Below are 17,959 nucleotides of genomic sequence, written 5' to 3' on the forward strand. Positions count from 1 at the left end.
CAAAGGGCCGGGGCCCGCGGGCGGCGGCGGGGATGCCTCGCGCCCGGCGGAGGCGCCAACGGCCGCAGCGCGTCCCGGGCCGCGCCGGGGCCGCCGGAGAGCCGCGCCCGCGCTGAGCGTTGGGCGCTGCGGGCCGGGGCGCGCAACTGCGGGCGGCCGTGAGTAGGGCGGGCCGGACGGGCCGGGGCGGCGGGCTTAGCTGGCGGGGGCGGCCGGGAGGGCGCGTCGCGTCGCGGCGGGAGGGCTCGGGCTCGGGCTCGGGCTCGGCGCGGACTACACACCTGATGTCGGCGCGTTTCCCGGTTTCATCCCGTCTGGCCCCGCCCCGGGGAAGGGACGGAACAAGCCACACCGAGGCTTTTCCCTCTTAAAAAAAAAAAAAAGGGTCGCGATTGGGAAATGAGGACAAAAGAGGCCTCCCAGCACGGTTACGGAAAGTCGCCCACGGAAAGGTCGAGACCCGACTGAGCTCCCCACCACCTGTAGCACCAGCTGGGCTCTGAGGGCGCGGAGCTTGCGGACCTGTCGCGTGCGGCGCCCGCACCCCAGGCCGGCATGGGTGAAGTCCACGTCAGGTGCGGAGCTCCAGGGCGGAAAGGAGGCTGGAATTCCGTCTCCGGTAGAGTGCCGCCCGTCCTGGAGGCCGTTAGGTCCCCAACCCAGACTTTTTCTGTTCAGTCTCATTCCTGCATTCCTGTTGTTCCTTTCCCAGGAATGTTGTGCTTTGCACCCACCAGTCCCTCATTCTCTTACCTGCTCTGGGGATGGCTTTCAGGAGCGTCAGGCGAGCCAGCTGTCCCCTCCCAGCACCTGCGCCCCTTCCTACCTCTGCTCTGCGCTAGGAGCTATGTCACACGTTGGTGGAGCCCCTGCCCTGTGCATCTCAGTGCTGTGCTGGATCTCGGCGACATTGAGGTTTATACTTGTGCACTGGGCTCTTGTCCGAGGGGCTAACTCTGGGGCTCTCCGGCCCCTCCTGCTCCCTCCCCGTGTGTCTCCTGGGCTAGAGTGTCTTCTACTTGTGGGAACCCCTGAGCTAGGACCAGGGTAAAAGCATGTCTTACCACAGCTGTGAGCCCAAGGCCTGGCATTTATTGGGCACTTTTAAAAGGTAACTGAATGCTCTTCATTGCCAATCTAATTAGTAGTCTTTCTGGTTCTTAAATAAACTTATTTTGGAATACCTTTAGATCTACATAGAAGTTGCAAAGATGGTATAGACAGTCCCAGCACGTGCCCCACACCCAGTGTCCCCTTTGTTAACAGCCCCTGTTTCATGCTGCATTCGCCAAAATTAAAGACTGATACAGCTGCGTTCTTTTAACTAGACTCCAGATATTAATTCTTTCCATTTTTCAAGCAGTAAAATTTATAAAGCTCTTTGAGAGTGGTGTCCTACAGTGTCTATCTGTGACCCCTACCTCTCTGCACTAAGTTCCACAAGGACCCTCTGTCCAGGGGAGGGATGGGGGTGGAGGGGGCAAGTGACCTGCCATGGAGTTTCAGTGTATTTTCCTTCCTGGGAGACTGATCAGTGGGAAATCTTTCAGCGTGTGAAGAAGCAGTGAGAGTCCTCCTGCTTTAAAACTGTTCTCACTCTTACGCTAGTCATTCGAGAGTCATTTGGTGCGAACTTTTTAGACAAGTAGATCTGCTAATCAGCCAAACCTGCAGGGAGTGGGAATGGGCACTGAGGGGAGGATGTAGGAAGTTCTGAACATTTTCGTCCCTGGAGGCTGAGGGTTCTAGGGAGGGCAGTGTGAGTGGATTCAGGAAAGACGCCCAGAGGATATGAGGTCCAGTTGACTGCGGGCGACATTGCTCCATGACAGGCGCAGTGGCACTGCCAAAAGCCTGCCAGCTGGTAAGGATAAAGTGAAGTCCCATAGCCAAGCCCTGTCGCCCCTACCCAGGAAGGGACACCTGCTCTGGCACCTGCGGAGCCTCAGGTCTGTGAGGTTTGGAGACAGTGTGACACACTGTCCCAGCCACGTGACACCAGGTGTGATTCTCAGCAGCCGTAGGATTAACATTTCACCCCCATCAGACAGATCGGGTACCACCTGGGCTCCAGGCCCCACAGCCTCCACAGATGCAGTTGGGTTGAGCTCCCTCTGGGCCTCATCCTCGCAGCCTGGCCCACACATGTGCCACCCGTCCCCCCAGCATCCCGCGCCCTCCCCTGAGCACCAGCCCTGTTCTGGTTCCTCTCTGCGTCTCTGGGTTTTCCCTTCCCGTGCCCCAAGACAGGGCTTCGATGCTTGATTATGTTTTAATTAGCATGTGATTAATAAAATGGTGTAATATTCCTGGCCCCTTTCCTCCCGCCTCCACCCAGTCTTCTGGTCTTGTCCCCTCCCTTCCTGCTGAGAAGTGGGCAGCCCTGCCTGTGTTGTCCCTGCATCTTCCTTAGCCAGGAAGCCAGCACCTCTGCTGGGGTGTGTCCCGGGGTCACAGCTGGGAAGCTTAGTTACTAATGAGAGAAATAAAAAGAATGTTTCACGGGTTCTTAGAAAAGAAAGGCTCAGTGCCAGCGCATGAATCAGCAGTGTCATGGGAGCCAGCAGGGGCAGGACCGGAGCACGGGTGTGAGGGACGGTGGGCCGAGAGCCCTGCAGGTGGGAGAGCAGTGGGGGCTTGCTCTAAGGGTGAGGGAGGTGGCGGGTGGGGCTGAAGGAGGCTTCTCTCCCCTCCCAGGGACCCAGGGGTCCAGCCAGGCTGCAGTTCATGAAATGTGGAAGAAAGCTTTTCATCCTTTAATTCAAGGAGGAAGGAAGCTGGTGTGTGTGAAGGAAAGCTGGTACCACCAGAGGCAAATTACCCACGTGCTGTTGCCCTTTGATGGGGAGCCTCCCAGGGCTCTCATGCCTGTGTGCGCGAGTTCGAGCAGTCCGTGCGCACACTTGGTGTTACACAAAAGCAGATGGTGAGAAGGAAGTCACCTTCCCTGTGCTTCCTGTCCCCAGCCTGAAGTCCCACCTTGGAAGCATTTCTGATAGGTATATCAGTGCCCTTGGCCAGTCTCTCTGGGTTAGACATGGGATGATTTCTGATCTTTTGTTATTACATGTGATATTGTAACAACCTTTTCCTGGTTACCTTGCACCTGTGCTAGTCAGCCTGGGGTGGGGGAGATGCAGGGAGGGACCCTCAGTCCAGGGACCTGTGCCCGGAGCTCCAGTGGTGCCACCAAATGGTGATATCGCAGGTGCCCTCACCAGCAGGGTTATCAACTTAAAAAAAATCTTTGCCACCCTGCTAAGTTGTAGGACAGAGACGACTGTGACTTTGGTTTGCATCAGTGAGTGATGTTCACACCTGTTCGGGTGTCTGCAGACGCAGTGGTCCAGGGTGGAGACTCTCAGCTTTGAATCCAGCACGTTGTGCAACCTTGCAGGCTGGTTAACCTCTCTGGGCCTGCATTCCCATCTGCACAGTGAGACTCATTAGACCACTCACCTCTCCGGGCTGCTGTTAATCCCTTTGGTTCTCATCCGGTCAGGTGCTTAGAATAGGAGTGGCCTCGGCCGTGGGGCTCTCCCAGAGCTGCTGCATTTTCTCTCCCGCGGTGGTGATGGAGTAGAATGTCCCCATGCCTCCATCCGTCCCCGCAGCCAGGTGGGTGGGGTGGAGGCTAGGGCGCAGGTCACAAGTGAACCTGTGTGGGGACCAAGGGATGCCTGGAGGCCAGGAGTCCGCTCTGTCCAGGGAATGTAGCTGCTTGCTTTGGGTCCTGGCTCTCAGGGTCTGTCTCAGAAAGCGTGGTAACGGCACCATGTGGACACGGGCCTGATTCACATTCTCTTAAAACACATATCCATGCTTATTTTCGGAGAGAAACTTTTGGAACCCAGAATAGTGTCTTTGCTCTAAAAACGTACCCCACATGGATATCTTTTTGGGGATGGTGGCTGCTCTCCAAACCCAGGGGAGAGAGTGGCCCCTCGTAGATGTGTGTCACGCGATGCCTCTGCACGTCCGTCACTCGGGTGGAGACTAAGTGGCCAGCAGCTCTCGTTGGAAGAGCCCATCTGTATACTGGCTGCTGGAAAACTTGGCCAGGATTCCCCAATGCCTCGGGGACATCCAGCGTGAAAGCCATGACCCAGATCCAGGCCCGGCCCCTGCTCCACTAGGACACCTGGGGAGGGGTGGTGACAGCGGTGGGGGAGGAGACACAGGTGGCAGATACAAGGGCAGGAGGCACACACCTGCCTTTGAAGAGTGGCCGTGGGCACTGAGATGGATTGGGCTCAGCAGAGGTGACAGGAGCCCATGGGCAAGGCGGGGGCACCCCAGGGGGCCTGCAGGAGGTGACCAGTACGTGGCATGGAGAAATTCAAAAGAAACAAAACCCTCGCAAGTTGCCACTTGAAACCGTGGTGTCCCATCGAAGGCAACTCTGAGTTAGAAATGAGGGGCACCCCCGTTCTATGAATAAGGAGTGTTGCTGCTTAAAGGCTGGGCTGAGTGAAGGTCGGTGTCTGTCGTCTCTGGTCAGGTGTGTCTGTGGACGGTGAGGGCCACGTGGCCAGAGCAGAGCTGGGGACGGAGCCAGCCAGGGCGTCCCAGCTGGGCGGCTGCAGGGGTGTTCCCGTGCCTCCCCAGAGCTCATCAAAGATGGCAGGGATGCTAGGGCTCAAACTCATAAAGGGCCTGGTCAGGGCAACGGAGAAAAGCCGGTAAGATGTATTGGGACTAATGTGATGCCTTGTCCTTGAGTCTAGAGAAATCCAAGGGAAAATTCAGGATGGGCACAAGACTTAATGGCAGTAATGGGGGAAAAGTTTTGGGGAACCAGTAACGGGGGGTGTCTGATATAATCAGACTTCTCCAGAAACACCGTGACACTTGGCTGTGAGCAGTGTATGTTGAGGAAGGGAACTGGCTGCGTCCTGGAGGCTGGACACAGGCGGGACCTGTGTGCGGGGCCCTCCCTTCTGTTGGGAAGTGTGAGCTGTCAGCTCTGGTTCAAGGTTTGAAGTGGGAACCCACTTTGTCTCCTCTTCGTATAGATACCCGGTCGCCTGGCGCAGTTTTCTGGAGGAAGCTCCTCTTCCGCATGAGCTGCAGGCCCTTGCTGTCCCCTGTGTGTGGGGTGGGTCTGGGCACCTCGGTGTCCCGTGGGCCGGGTTCTCCGTCCTGAGCCAGGACCCCTGTCTGGGTGACTCTAAGGGAGACGACAGGACCGCTTATCTTGCTCCTGAAGGAGTGGCCTCGCCGGCCTCTTACTCTGCCTTTGTCGGTTTCATTTAAAGACCAGCCAGGGATCGTAAGAAGGTCAAGGAAAACCTTTTCCTCCCCTCCAGACACTTCTAGAGTAAGTTTTATTTATTTATTTATTTTTATTTTAAAAAATTTATTATTTTTTTGATAGAGGGACTGGGGATTGAAGCACATACTCTACCACTGAGCTACACCCTCCCCCAGAGTAAGTTTTAGACTCAGTCAAATCTCTCTTTGTCTCTCACTGGCTCCCTGACTCATTTGTACACGTACACACACACACACACACACACACACACTGAATTGCATTTAATTTTAAAATTACTTTGGGGAACATTCAGATATTTACATCTTCCAGTGCTGGTCGTGGTTTAGCTCTCCATTTATTAATAAGATTTTTCTTAATGCCTCTCAACGTTTTATAATCTCTGTAAAGATGATTCAGGTCTTCGAATGTGCTCTTAGGTACTTTGTATTGTTACATCCGTTGTACATATCGCCCCCTGCATTGTATGAGAGCGTATTTCCTCTCATAAGCTACATGCTGGATCCCCTAGTCCTGCCTTCCTGTGCTGGGTGGGGGGCTTCTGGCCGTGTAGAGGGCATCCCGGCTTATTCCTGATCTCAGGAAGAACGTTTTCTAAGTTTTACCATGAAGCACGATGTTTACTGTGGGTGGTTTGGGCTTTTTGGTTTGTTTGTTTGTAGCTGCCTCGTAACAGAGAAGGAAAGTCCCTACATTTAGTCTGCATGGAGTGTATCTAAAATTGTGAATGGACATTAAATTTTGTCAAATGCTCTTTTTTTTTGGCATCTATTGAAATACACAGCGAACAATCAATGGTAAATTTTATTAATCACATTTCTAATGTTAAATGATCTTGCATTCTTGTGATAAAATCACTTTAATTGTATCCTCCTTTAAAATAGTGCTAGACCCTGTATGGTCATAGTATTTTTTCTTTCTTTTTTTAACCAAGATGTTACATTTATTAAAGTATAGTCAGTTTACAACATTGTGTCAGTTTCTGGTGTACAGCCCAGTGCCTCAGTCATACACGAACATACTTAGATCCATCTTCATGTTCTTTTTCACCGTAAGTTACTACAAGATATTGAATATTGTTCCCTGGTCATATTTAGGATGTTTGCATCTTGGTTTCTGAGAAGAAATGTAGTGATTTCCATTCCTGTACCGCTCTGCCTGGGGTTTGCTGTCGGATCCGTCAGCTGGCTGGGGGGGTGCAACCTCTCTCTGAATTGGAGAGGAGACTTTTTACCAATGATTTGGTTTCTTTAATGTTTAAAGGATTATTCAGGTTTTCTGTTTCGTCTTGAGTCGTATTTTTCAGTTACTCTTTTCTAGGAATGTATCTGTGCAGTTTATATTTTCAAATATATTGACTTAAATTTGTCCCGGCACCTCTCAGCAGTGATGTCCCCAGAAGGTGCCGCCCACCTGCATCTCCCCTGCGTGGCCCCCTCCCCACTTCCCTGCTTCCCGAGGTGGGTCAGGTCCACTTGTCTTTCCCGGGGACGCACCTCTGGCTGTGCTGATCTTCTCCCGTGTGTCCACGTTTTCCTTTTCTGTTTCTCCCCCTGCCCCCGCACTATTTATTTCCTTGTTTTCTTGGGGTCATTTTCCTGTTACTTCTCTAACTTCTGAAAGATGGGTGTTTAGCTCATTCATTCCCCCCCTTATTTTCTGATATCCACCCGGTAAGATTCCACATGTCCCTTAAAGTCCTGGTAAGTAATTAGTTACTTTTTAGTTCAAAATATTTCCTAATTTCCACTATTCTTAGACCCATGGGTATAGAGAAGTACATTTCTTAAATTCTAAACATACGAGGACTTTTCTAGTTATATTTTATTGCTGATTTCTAATTTAATTGCATTGTGGTCAGAGCATATATGGTGATGGAGAGTTTGCTGAGACTTGCTGTGTGGTTGACTTCTGTGAATGTTTGTGGGCACTGAGTGAGCACAGATTCTGTGCTTCTTAGTTTTCTAATTGTCTTTTAGTTCCAGTTTGTTCATAACATTGTGCAAATCCTGTATATCTGCCCATTTGTGTTTACTCTCAGTTACTGAAAGATACAGTAAAAAAGCCACTGTTTATAGACTGTATTTTATACAAATATATACATAGGTATTTCTATATACTACAGTTACTATATAGTATTTATATATACTATAAATATATACATTACTGTGTATGCTTATACTTGATATATTATCACTAATTCTATTTTGATTATAGATTTCTCTTTCTCCTTAAAGTTCTTTCAATTTTTGACTTAAATATTTTGAGACTATGTTATTAGGTAATAAGATTAACATATGCTATTTATTATCTCCTTGCTGTTTTTATCATTCTGAAGTTACCCATTTATCACTAATAAAGTTCTTCATTTAAATATTATTTCATAAGGGAAATATTCATATATTTAATGTAGTTTTTATTTTGCTGTTTAAATATTGTAACTGTTTCTATCCTTTTACCGCTTTAACTTCTTTATGTGACTCACATACATACAAGTACGTAAAATAAATACACTGCTGGCAAGTGATTAGGAATCATGTGTCTGTGTTGCCACCACCCAGTTTCTAGCCTTATCTGTTCATCCTGTCTGTGTCCTTGTTTAAGGTGTGTGTCCTGTCAACAGCAGCTACATGAGCTTGGTTTTCTGTCTAGTCTGAAACCTTAAGCTCTAATGTTTAGTCCATTTCTGTTGAACATGAGCATCGAGACCCCTCTTCCTTCGGTGACTCTGCTTCCTCTTCCCATCGCGCGGTCCCTCCCTTCCTTGCCGCCTCTATGGGTTTGGAAGTTACACACCTGGGTCTTTGTCCTTATAGATGTTTCTTCAGGAATTAGGACACTTCTCCTGAATTTACCAGGATCTAAATTTAATCCATGTATGAGTCTTCTGTCTGGCCAACACCAGGACCTGGGGCTCATCCGCCTGCCCCTCCCGGGCCACCCGCACTCCTGGCTGCGAGCAGGTCTGTCCGGACGCCGGCGCCCTGCTCTGCTTACCTGCATGGTTATCATTTTCTTTACTCACCATTTTCCTCCTTTTCGAGTCTGAAGTTCAGACTTTAGTGTTGTTTCTCTTCTGTCTGAAGCATACCCTTGAATTTCCTTTACTGATTACACCTTAAACAAGGACACAGAAAGGATGAAAAGATAAGGCTAGAAACTGGGTGGTGGCAACACGGACACATGATTCCTAATCACTTGCCAGCAGTATATTTGTTTTACGTACTTGTATGTATGTGAGTCACATAAAGAAGTTAAAGTGGTAAAAGGATAGAAAGTTACAAAGCGAAACTTTTTAGTTGTCTGCAAGTGTCATTCCCTGAATTCCTGGAGGATACCTTAACTGGATGCAGAGTTCTGGGAAAGCAGTTCACTCTCTGAAGTACCTTCCCTGCTCCATGTTACTCGGGAAGTTGCTCCACTGAAAGATAATCTTCCCTCCCCTGCAAACCTCTAAGGTTTTTTTTCTTTTCTTTTCTGCAGTTTCATTATTATGTGACCAGGTGTGGCTTTATTTTTATTTTTCCTGCTTGGGATTATTGGACTTAGCCTGTAGATGGGTGTCTGTCTTCAGTCCTGGAAACTCCGTGCCATTACCTCCTCACCTGTGCCTCTGTCCCGTTTTCCTCACTTTACCTTCAATAAATTCACATACGTATCTGTGCTTTTGGTTTCTTATCCAAGAAGTCACTGCCAAATCTAACATTGTAAAGATTCTTTCCTACGTGTTCTTCTAAGAGTTTTATAGATTTTGTTCTTACATTTAGGTCCTTGATCCTTTTGAGTTCATTTTTGTATATGGCGTGAGGAAGGGGTCCAACCTCATTCTTCCGCATGTCAGTACCCTGTGTCCCCAGCACCATATGCTGATGACTGTCCTTCCGCCTTGAATGGTCTTGGCACCCTTGTCGAAAATCATTTGAGTATATATGTGAGGGCTCTTTCCTGACTAGCAGGTAATTTCTTAAAAATGAGTTAATACTGGATCCATCACACATTTCATAAATGTCATGTGCTTTGAGTCACTGATTCCATGATTTGGGACGAGGCATACCCAGTGCTGCTGGCCTCACGCAGATGTGCATCTTGTAGGCTGCTGTTTCTTTCACATTTCCTGAAGTCACACGTGATACAAAATGTATTTTATCAAGTATTTTCTCAAACTCTTCAGTAAAAGTAGTTCACCTGCCACTTCCAGCTACATTTAGTATAGTTCAGCCATAGGTGTTAGTATTCTGTGTGCACAATAGAGGTTAAAGAACTAGACCTTTACCATGGAGGCCTGCCCTCCCCCACTCTTTACAGCACACGCGTCCTAAACACATTGCTATGTCTCTGTTTGCCCACAGGTCGCTGCATTTTTCTCCCATCCCCATGGTGTGGACAGTGCCACACGCCCTCTGCACAACAACGGCTCTTGCATGCGTATTGCAGTGTTTCCTGTGTCAGAGAGGCCGGCAGAGCTGCAGATGCCCCTGCGCCAGCCCTGAGCTGAGCGAGGAGAGCCCCGCAGAGATGGTGAAGATGACCAAGTCCAAAACCTTCCAAGCTTATCTGCCAAACTGCCACCGGACATACAGCTGTGTCCACTGCAGAGCCCACCTGGCCAACCACGACGAGCTCATCTCCAAGGCAAGTGGCCGGGTCGGGGCCGAGGGGCTGCCCCGGCAGTGACGGCGGGCAGCGCTGGGGAGGGTCACGGGGAGCGAGGTGCATCAGTTACTCATCAGGGCAGAGAACACCGATGGAACAAAGGAAACCTAGAAGATCTATGGCAGTAGTTTAATAGTCAGGGAGGTAAGAAATGTTTTGAACTCATAGTGGTTAAGAAGAGAAGAGGCTATCGTGGGGGAGATGGCATCTCACAGGGAAGCTCTGAGCCCGGCTCGCTGTGCGGGGCCAGGAGTGGCCTCTGGACATGAAAGGAGGGGGTTCCCCCTCATCACGTTGGTCTCCGATTAGCGGTTTGTTGTGTGTATAATCAGCCACTTGGGGACACTGACAACAATCCCGACACAGTGGGAGAGGACATGCTCCCTGGGGCAGCAGTGACAGTCCCCCCCCACGGCCGCTGCTCCACTGCTGCCCGCTGGAGGCAGCCCTGATGTTAAAGCAGCATTTTGGGATGAAAAGGTGCAGAGAGGTGCAGGCTCGTGTTCAGCCACTGGAGAAACGACCCGCTGCCTGTTCTTCCTTGCGAGGCTACTCAGTCACAATCCAGCTCGCATGAGGCTCGGGTCCCGCTGCATAACGGGCAGCCCCTGCCCACGGGTGCCTTCAAGGGGCTGGCAGGCCTGCTTGCTAGGCTCCGTCCACAGGCACACCTGCGCGCACCCGCGTTTGTGAAGTTTTATTGGGCCCCAGCCATGCTCGTCCACTGGCACACCCCCGGGGCTACTTTTGTGGAGTGACAGTAGCTGCAGCAGAGGCCGGAGCGCCCCCCAGGCCGGAGGTGCGTGTTGTTTGACCCTCGTTGACGGACGTTCGCAGAGCCCAGCTCTGCTCAGCCCGGCCCGAGGCAGAGCCCCAGAGCCGACAGCGCAGCACTGATCCAGGAAAAAGGCGGACGTGCGGAATTGGTGGGAGGAGCCGGAAAATCGGGCTAGAAAACTGAAGGCCGATAAGGACGACTGTTAAATTGGACATAAATTAATATTTCTAATCCTAGAAAGCCACGTAAGAAGAGACTGGTTTTTTTTAAGTCTGAAGACTGTGTACTTAAAATGCTGGCCTCTGGAGCCTGCGGACAGGAGGCCCTGGTCTTGGTGGCTGGGAACCAAGCTCTGTTTGTGGCTCAGGGGACACGTCTCTGAAGGCCCAGCCAGGGGCTCTGCTTGGTTCCGTTGTGGAACCGCCTTGGCCGTAACCACACCTGAAAGCACTGCTTCCTTCTGAGTGTCCCGCGGGGCCACCACTGTTGCTGGTTTGGTGTGACTTTTGTTCTTGTCATTTTATAGCTGGCTTTCCTCTCGGTGCTCCCACCCGCCCATCTGTACCCCCAGCCCTATGTCTGCACGAGTACTGCTCGCTGGCCGGCGGGCCTCAGTAACTGTCCTCTCTCGCCTCCTCCCGCCCTCAGGCTGGCGGCGCTGGGTCTGCACGTGCGCCTTGTGCCCCAGGCAGCTCTGCTCCCGGCCCGTGAACTCCTGCCGGCGACAGGCAGGAGCCAAGAGTGCTCTGGATGCGTTTGCGTTTCTCGGTTTAGTTTTGAGGTCTGTGTCCTGCTGGGTCACTTGAGCTTGGTGCCCCAGATGATAAGCCCCCATCTGGCATCCCCTCTGGTTCTTGTGGCTGTGAAGCCCAGGGCTGGCTGGACTCCCAGGGAGGCACAAATACCCTGTTCTGCCTCTTCGGTCGTCTCAGAAAATGTGATCTTGCTCCAAGCTATTTCTCAGCTGGTAACACTTTCCTGGGGTGAGCTGTCACTGGAAGGGCCATTCCTCCAAGAAAGGGGTTGTCTTGGCCTGCAACTTTAAAAAACTTCTAGGAGAAAAGAGTGGAAGCTTCCCTTGCCCTGAGATCGGATGGTTGACACTGTGTCCCGTCCTGGCAGAACCCGCGAGGCCCCGGGGATGTGGACCTGGGCGGTGACGCTCACTCCCACTGTGCAGGGCGGCCCCTCCACCCATTCGCCGTCTCCAGTGTGATGCCAGGCTTCTCCACTTTGATTGCAAAATGTCAAACAGCATTCTCTTCCTCTCTCTGCAACACATCCTCTAAAACTATTTCTTCTTTGCAGTCCTTTCAGGGAAGTCAGGGACGAGCCTACCTCTTCAATTCCGTGTGAGTATCTCTTCCCTCACCCCGTCCACTGCCAGGTCCCACTTCCTGCTTCTGCGCTGGCATCTGCTGGCAGGTCTGAGCATCTGGAGAAGGTGGATGCTCTTCCCTGAGGGCTGGTGTGGGCTGGTTCCCACTGAGACGGCGGGCCTGGGCCCTCCCCACAGCCCGTCCCCTCCTACATTCTTGTCAAAGGTGTGGTGGGCAGGGGGCAGGCGGAGAGGCAGGAAGGGCAGTACCGTGTCCCTGGGAACAGGTGGCGGGTCCATCCAGGGTTGGCGGCAGGGGCTGCTGGCCCAGGGCCCCTGCGAGGGTGCCAGCGCCTCCTTCCCCGCAGGGTGAACGTGGGCTGCGGCCCCGCGGAGGAGCGGGTCCTGCTCACCGGCCTGCACGCCGTGGCGGACATCTTCTGTGAGAACTGCAAGACCACGCTCGGGTGGAAATACGTGAGTGCCCGTCCTGCTCGGACACGCGTGGGCCAGACAGATTCACTGCAGTGACGTAAAATGTTACAGGTGGAAACAAAATGTGCCAAGTGGTATGACAGATGCTGTCAGTCAGAATGCGTGTGAAAATAGCATCTTTAAGCTGATGGCACTCACAGACCCCATGGGACAGGGGAGGGAGGCTGCTCCCACTCGTCCCCATGCCCCAGCTTCTGCCCTGCGCACCCCTGGCCCCCAGGCTGCAAGTGGTGGGCCAATCGGGAGGCTGTCCTCTGCAGGCGCTGCCTTCCCCCATGCCCCCCAGCAGATGGCCTCCTCCTCCAACACCTGTAACCACCCCCTTTACCTGGAGCCCCAGGAAGGAGCCCCTCTTCCCACCACCTCACTGCCCTGCACAGGGTAGGTGCCCGGGGGCAAACCTGAACTAACAGGTCCCTCCAAGTGTGACCATGATGAGTCCAGCGCAGGCCCACACTGCCCTCCAGGGCTGATCACCGGGCAGCCCCCGCGGTCCGCACGGCGCAGGGCCGGCTGGGGGCACGTGACCCTCTGTTTTGTCCTTTGCCAGGTGTGTAATGACATTGAGTGAAACAGATTCTGTTCTGAAACCTCTCTCTTTTTCCAAGGAGCACGCCTTTGAGAGCAGTCAGAAGTACAAGGAAGGGAAGTTCATCATTGAGCTCGCGCACATGATCAAAGACAACGGCTGGGAGTAAAGGGAAACCCCTGTTCCCTTTTGATACTGTTTTGCAAAAGAGACGGTCAGTGTAACAGACACGTAGGAGCAGCTGGATGACAGTGCTGCTTGAACTCGAACCTGGCAGGCTGGCCCCCTCCGGCGACCCCGGGGTAAGTCCCTCCAGCCTGTGTCCTCTTCCTGCCCGTGGTTGTTTCTGAAATGTTTTAATGACCTTCTTATCTCTCAAGTTCTAGAGACTTAACCGACCGATGACTTACCCGTCTAGTTAATACCTTCTTTTAACCAATGCCTTTAAGACAGCTTGGCTTTGCCTTTTCACGTTCGCTAGAAAACCGAACCGAATCTCCAGAAACCACAGGGAAGGGTCTCTTCGGAGAGCTCGTCTCCCCTTGTTTAGAGTGAAGGTGTGGGAACCACTTCTGTCCTAATTCACAAAACCACACCTGGCGTATTCCTCTCGCAGATGAGTGGTGAGGGTGTGATGCTCGTGCAGGGATTCTCCAGAAGCAGTCTATGAATCCGGGCACCAAGGGTGGTGGTTAGCCTTGTTCAGAAACAAGACACCACTGGGAACATTTAGATAAGCTGTCAAAAGAGAAATGTGTCTCACGTAACCCCTTGTTTATTTAAGCCGACAGCTTCTTTATCTAGAAAGTGAGAGCAGCAGCAGCAGCAGGGCGGCCCCAGGGCTGCGCGCGGGCCGAGGCCCTGCAGACCTTGGCCACAGGCGCTGGGCGTGGGTCCCCGAGTTAGTTAGAGTTTAGCGCACTGGACTGAGTAAACTCGGGTTCCTTTTCTCCTCTGATGTACTTGAAGAACAAGAATTATCTTTCCATGTGAAAGAGGCCAGAACAGGACACACTTAAGATTTGCCACATTGTTTTAAAATTTTCTTAGGAAAGGTTAGAGTAGCAGGACAGGTCCGAACTTGGGAGACCCAGGCTGGTTTGCTCTCTGGGTCCTGGTGCCCCTGGGTCGGGCACCGGTCCTGCGGGCTGGCAGATGGGCCCCAAGCAGCCTCCTGAGCCCCGTGTTCCTGCCACAGTTGACGTTCCCATCTGCCCGAGCCTCTGCAGGGAGTCAGCACCGCGCAGGGGTTTTGGTTAATCTTCAGAGAATGGAGGCCCAAAAGCGGTCCCCTAAAAGTTTTGATTTTCCATGTTCTAACCTGTCTCTGGCCGGTGGGCCTGGCCTGCTGCTCCAGGCATCAGGGGGCCTTGGGTGTGGTCACCTTGGCAAGACTCCAGGACCCCAGCGCCGAAGGGCAGGATGGGCTGGGGAGGCAGGGAGAGGAAGGCAGTGGGCCGGCTCTGAGCATCTTTCAGACAAGGTGGTCCTGTGGCTGCGAGCACCTGCCCGCCTCCCCGTGCCCCACAGCTGGTGCGCTGGCCCAGCCGCTCGCCCAGGCTTGCCTCTGGTGCCATCTCTGCCTACAGCTCGCAGCCCTGACGGTGGGTGTCCCGGGTGGGGGACGTCCACACTGGGCCATAGCGGCTCTCGATGTCCCAGGTTGCCAAGGGAGTGCTCGGCACAGCACCGGCCGCCGAGCTGGGCCCCCACTATCCAGGCTGTCCCCCCCCGCCCTCCACGATCCACTGTCCCGGCCCCCACACGCAGGCTCTAGGCGGCACCCAGGGGTCAGCCTGAGCCAACCATGAAGCAGCAGATGCCTGCGGCCTAGCTGTCTAAACACCCAGAAGGATGGGCGGGCCCCTTCCCCGAGGAGTGACATCACTGGAAACGTGGCCGAAGCTGACGTCTCCCCTCTGGCCTGGTTCCTCCCAGCCTCAGTGCCACAACGGGGTGGGGGGGGTGCTTCTCCGAGAGACGCTTCCCTTCCCCCGAGGGACCACCTCAGACTCCTCCGATTTGAGCACTTTGGTTTTGCTGTCATGGTGATGCGTTCACCAGTGGTCCGTGATGACTTTGGTACTTTTTGTAACTGATGCCAACAAAAACTCACAACGCTTGTCAGTCTTCTGCAAACTCCAAGCTCCTTCTGAAACCAAATGAACTGACCACGGGCGGACTTCAGGGAAGGATACTCATGAGACCATACCAGACGTGCTGGTAAAGTGCCAGAATGTTCCACCCTTTTAAATTCCTAAACAGTAAATATCACCCCATGACTTTTATTTAAATTATTTAAGATATTTTTTTCTTGAGAAGAGTGGCAATAAAGCCAGGAGTATAAATGCATTTAAGTTAAACTACACCGTGTTCTCTGCACAGCACACTGGCTGTAGACACGTGGCTTGGATCTGCTGCTGCTTTATATGTACATACAGAGTATTTTTATACTTTCACGCTTATTCTTGATGGCGTCTGTCAGATATCAGGAGGATTAGAAATGGAAATTATTTCAAAAGTCCTTTAATTCACCTGATGACCTCACCAGGGACTTACAAAATCCGAGTGTTTTTAACATCTAGAAAACTGCAATCCAAGCTCTAAAAAGAACTACAGAAACATAAACCCTCCTCTGTCAAAGGTGCCGGGCAGTCCTGGCCCCCGCTGTAGGGTGGTGCCACAGGGCTGCAGCCCAGGGTGGCCGGCCTTCCCTCGGGCCAGATGCCCAGACCAGCCTGTAGGTTTGCCCCTCGGAGCAGGACTGCCAAACTCACGTGCAAAGCCTCCTTCCACCCTGTGTCCAGCCCCGGGCCTCTGACTGCGTGTAGTTTACAAATAAAGCTGCCACTGTCCGATGTTGGCTAGTGAGTGGTGTCACTGGCCTCAGGCACTCCGCTCTGCTCTGCCTGGGGTCTCGGTCATCCTCCCCTGGGGGTGGCTCTGGTCTTGTGCTGTTCAGGGCTGGGAGCACAGCCCTCCCAGGACCACCTGCCAGTACAGGCCCGTGCTCACCTCCTCCAGGATGGCTGCGGGGGTCCAGGAGCCCTTAGGTGAGCGGCCTGGCCAGCATGTGTCTTCACTGGTGTCAGCATGTCCCACCCGGTCACTGCCTCCCTGGGAGCCAGGCAGACACTTGGAAGCAACACTGGCATGAGCCTCACAAGGGAGTCATCAGACAGCAGCCTGTAGCTGGAGCAGGGGTGGGCAGGTCACTGCATGAGCCAGGTCCCCGGCTGACGGGCGCAGGCAGGGGCAGGCCCTTAGGGCAGTGGGAAGGACCAAGGTGGCAGCGGGCCACTGAGCGGGGCAGGTGCTGCGTCTGCGTGGACATGCCTGCGGGCTCAGAGGAGGCAGCAGGATGGGCTGGGCCTGAGCAGCAGACACGGAGCAGTTCTGGAACCGGTGGTAGAAGTTCGGCCGGGGAGGCAGGTGGAGGCTACATGGACCCGAGGACAGCAGCAGGACACGGGCCTCAGCGGGGGACAGTGACCCTGTCAGCCCCACAGCGGAGGAGACCGTGGCCCCCGAGCCGTTGCAGGTGCTTCCAGAAAGCCAAGGGGGCAGGGTCCAGGCTGGGGGCTGCAGAGAGCAGAGCAGGGAGAATGGGTCCCTGAAGGTCTTTCATAGGAAGGAAATGCTGGTTTGGTGGCCAGGAAGGTGCCTTGAGAAAATGTCAAAGCCGAGAAAAAGTCCAGGGTCCTCAGGCCTGACTGCTCAGGAGCCCCGCCTCCAGAGTCCAGATCAGAAGGTCTGGAGTCTAAGAATGTTCCTTAACACGGTCTCGGGTGACACCACTGGAGGACCACGCGGAGTGAACAGGTCACAACGGAGATGACAAGACAGGGGAGGGGGGGCGAGGGTTGGAAGACACACCCCCTCCTTCCCTCAGGCCAGGCCCCTCTGCTGAGGGAGGGATGGAGGTGGTGGCCGGTGACTCCCAGGGCCAGTAAAGGGGACCCAGGCAACAGGCCAGAGCTTTATTAAGTCACAGCTCATAGGGCATACAGCTCAAGAGACGTGGACACAAGCCCCCCACCCCACATCCCTACCAGGCTCCAGGGTGGCAGGCCCGCTGCTACCACGAGCTGAAGTCCCCAAAACCTCGGCTGGGCTTCTTGGCCGCAGGGGCCATGGCACTGGTTGATGGCTCTTCCTCTGCCACACGCTTCCTGGGAGAGAAGCAGCAGACGAGAGCTGCCAGGGGGAACCAGACCCCAAGTGTCACACAGCCCCTTGCCCCCCACCCCAAAGTCCCCGTCTCTTCAGCCCGCAGGGGGGCCCCCATGGCAGCCCGCTCACTGCAAGAGGCCCGGGCCTGTGGCTGCCTGGCCAATAACAGCTCTGACCCAGGGACACTGGGGAGAGGAGGGCACCATGGACCTGGGGACACTGAGGGGAGGAGGGCACCATGGACACTCACGTGACTGTGGGGCTGATGTACTTGCCCACCCCCTGGCGGTACGTCTGGGGGCCCTGGCTACCCTGTGGGGCCTGGCTCATCTTGGCTGTGCTCTCCGGGGCCTCTGTCACCTCGAGCTGCGTCCTCCGCTCGGCAGCGATCTGGCGGGACAGCATAGTGGCTGCCTGGAGCCCTTGGGGGCGCAACTCCAGCAGGGGAGCGGGAATCCCCCACCCCTCTTCGGCCCTCCCTCACCTGAGCGTCAGCTTCCTCATAAGGGTCCACAAACACCGTGGTGGACTCAATTCGGATCTCCTCCTAGTGGGGTGGGGAGGGGGAGTGAGCAGAGGGCCCCCTCCAGGTGCCTGCCCAGTGCTCAGCCTGGGGGCGGCCCCTCTCTTCTCCCAGGGTGCATACCTTAGGGCGGTCAGTTTTGGGGTCACTCTCCACATTCTCCATGGCTGTCAGTGTGTCAAAGCCTCCAACAACCCTACAGCAGAGCAACAGGGCAC

At 53.8% G+C, this 17,959-nt stretch overlaps 2 protein-coding genes across 5 annotated transcripts in view; one reads left to right on the forward strand and one right to left on the reverse strand.

Annotated features, from left to right (window-relative positions):
- Nucleotides 1-15,903, forward strand: YPEL1 (yippee like 1). Of its 2 annotated transcripts, none has more exons than XM_074356498.1 (5): nucleotides 1-158; nucleotides 9,622-9,904; nucleotides 12,012-12,055; nucleotides 12,390-12,498; nucleotides 13,125-15,903. In XM_074356498.1, the coding sequence occupies exons 2-5, from the start codon at nucleotides 9,647-9,649 to the stop codon at nucleotides 13,212-13,214; spliced, it is 501 nt and encodes a 166-aa protein (XP_074212599.1). In that variant the 5' UTR covers nucleotides 1-158; nucleotides 9,622-9,646; the 3' UTR covers nucleotides 13,215-15,903. The 2 variants fall into 2 exon arrangements, with proteins under 2 accessions (XP_074212599.1, XP_010953766.3); XM_010955464.3 differs by lacking the exon at nucleotides 1-158 and adding an exon at nucleotides 222-575.
- The window catches only part of PPIL2 (peptidylprolyl isomerase like 2), an 18,786-nt gene continuing 16,382 nt past the window's right edge, over nucleotides 15,556-17,959 (reverse strand). The window contains exons 17-21 of one of the 3 annotated variants that reach the window (XM_074356496.1): nucleotides 17,865-17,937; nucleotides 17,703-17,765; nucleotides 17,469-17,608; nucleotides 17,098-17,217; nucleotides 15,556-16,627 (exon numbers count right to left, since the gene is read on the reverse strand). In XM_074356496.1, the coding sequence (XP_074212597.1) occupies nucleotides 17,124-17,217; nucleotides 17,469-17,608; nucleotides 17,703-17,765; nucleotides 17,865-17,937 (370 nt within the window). In that variant the 3' untranslated portion in view covers nucleotides 15,556-16,627; nucleotides 17,098-17,123. Of the gene's footprint in view, nucleotides 16,628-17,011; nucleotides 17,218-17,468; nucleotides 17,609-17,702; nucleotides 17,766-17,864; nucleotides 17,938-17,959 lie in introns of those variants that run through there. The other 2 variants (XM_074356497.1, XM_074356495.1) reach the window with 2 other exon arrangements.

This window comes from Camelus bactrianus, chromosome 32, assembly GCF_048773025.1.
Source record: "Camelus bactrianus isolate YW-2024 breed Bactrian camel chromosome 32, ASM4877302v1, whole genome shotgun sequence".
Lineage (NCBI taxonomy): Eukaryota > Metazoa > Chordata > Mammalia > Artiodactyla > Camelidae > Camelus > Camelus bactrianus.

What these genes read in the sequence shown, in the direction of transcription:
- YPEL1 (XM_010955464.3), top strand. Translation starts at nt 556, where the DNA reads ATGGGTGAAGTCCACGTCAG. An exon ending in ATGGGTGAAGTCCACGTCAG is followed by an intron (nt 576 to 9,621) that starts GTGCGGAGCTCC and finishes GTTTGCCCACAG; the next exon opens with GTCGCTGCATTTTTCTCCCA. An exon ending in GCCTACCTCTTCAATTCCGT is followed by an intron (nt 12,056 to 12,389) that starts GTGAGTATCTCT and finishes CCTTCCCCGCAG; the next exon opens with GGTGAACGTGGGCTGCGGCC.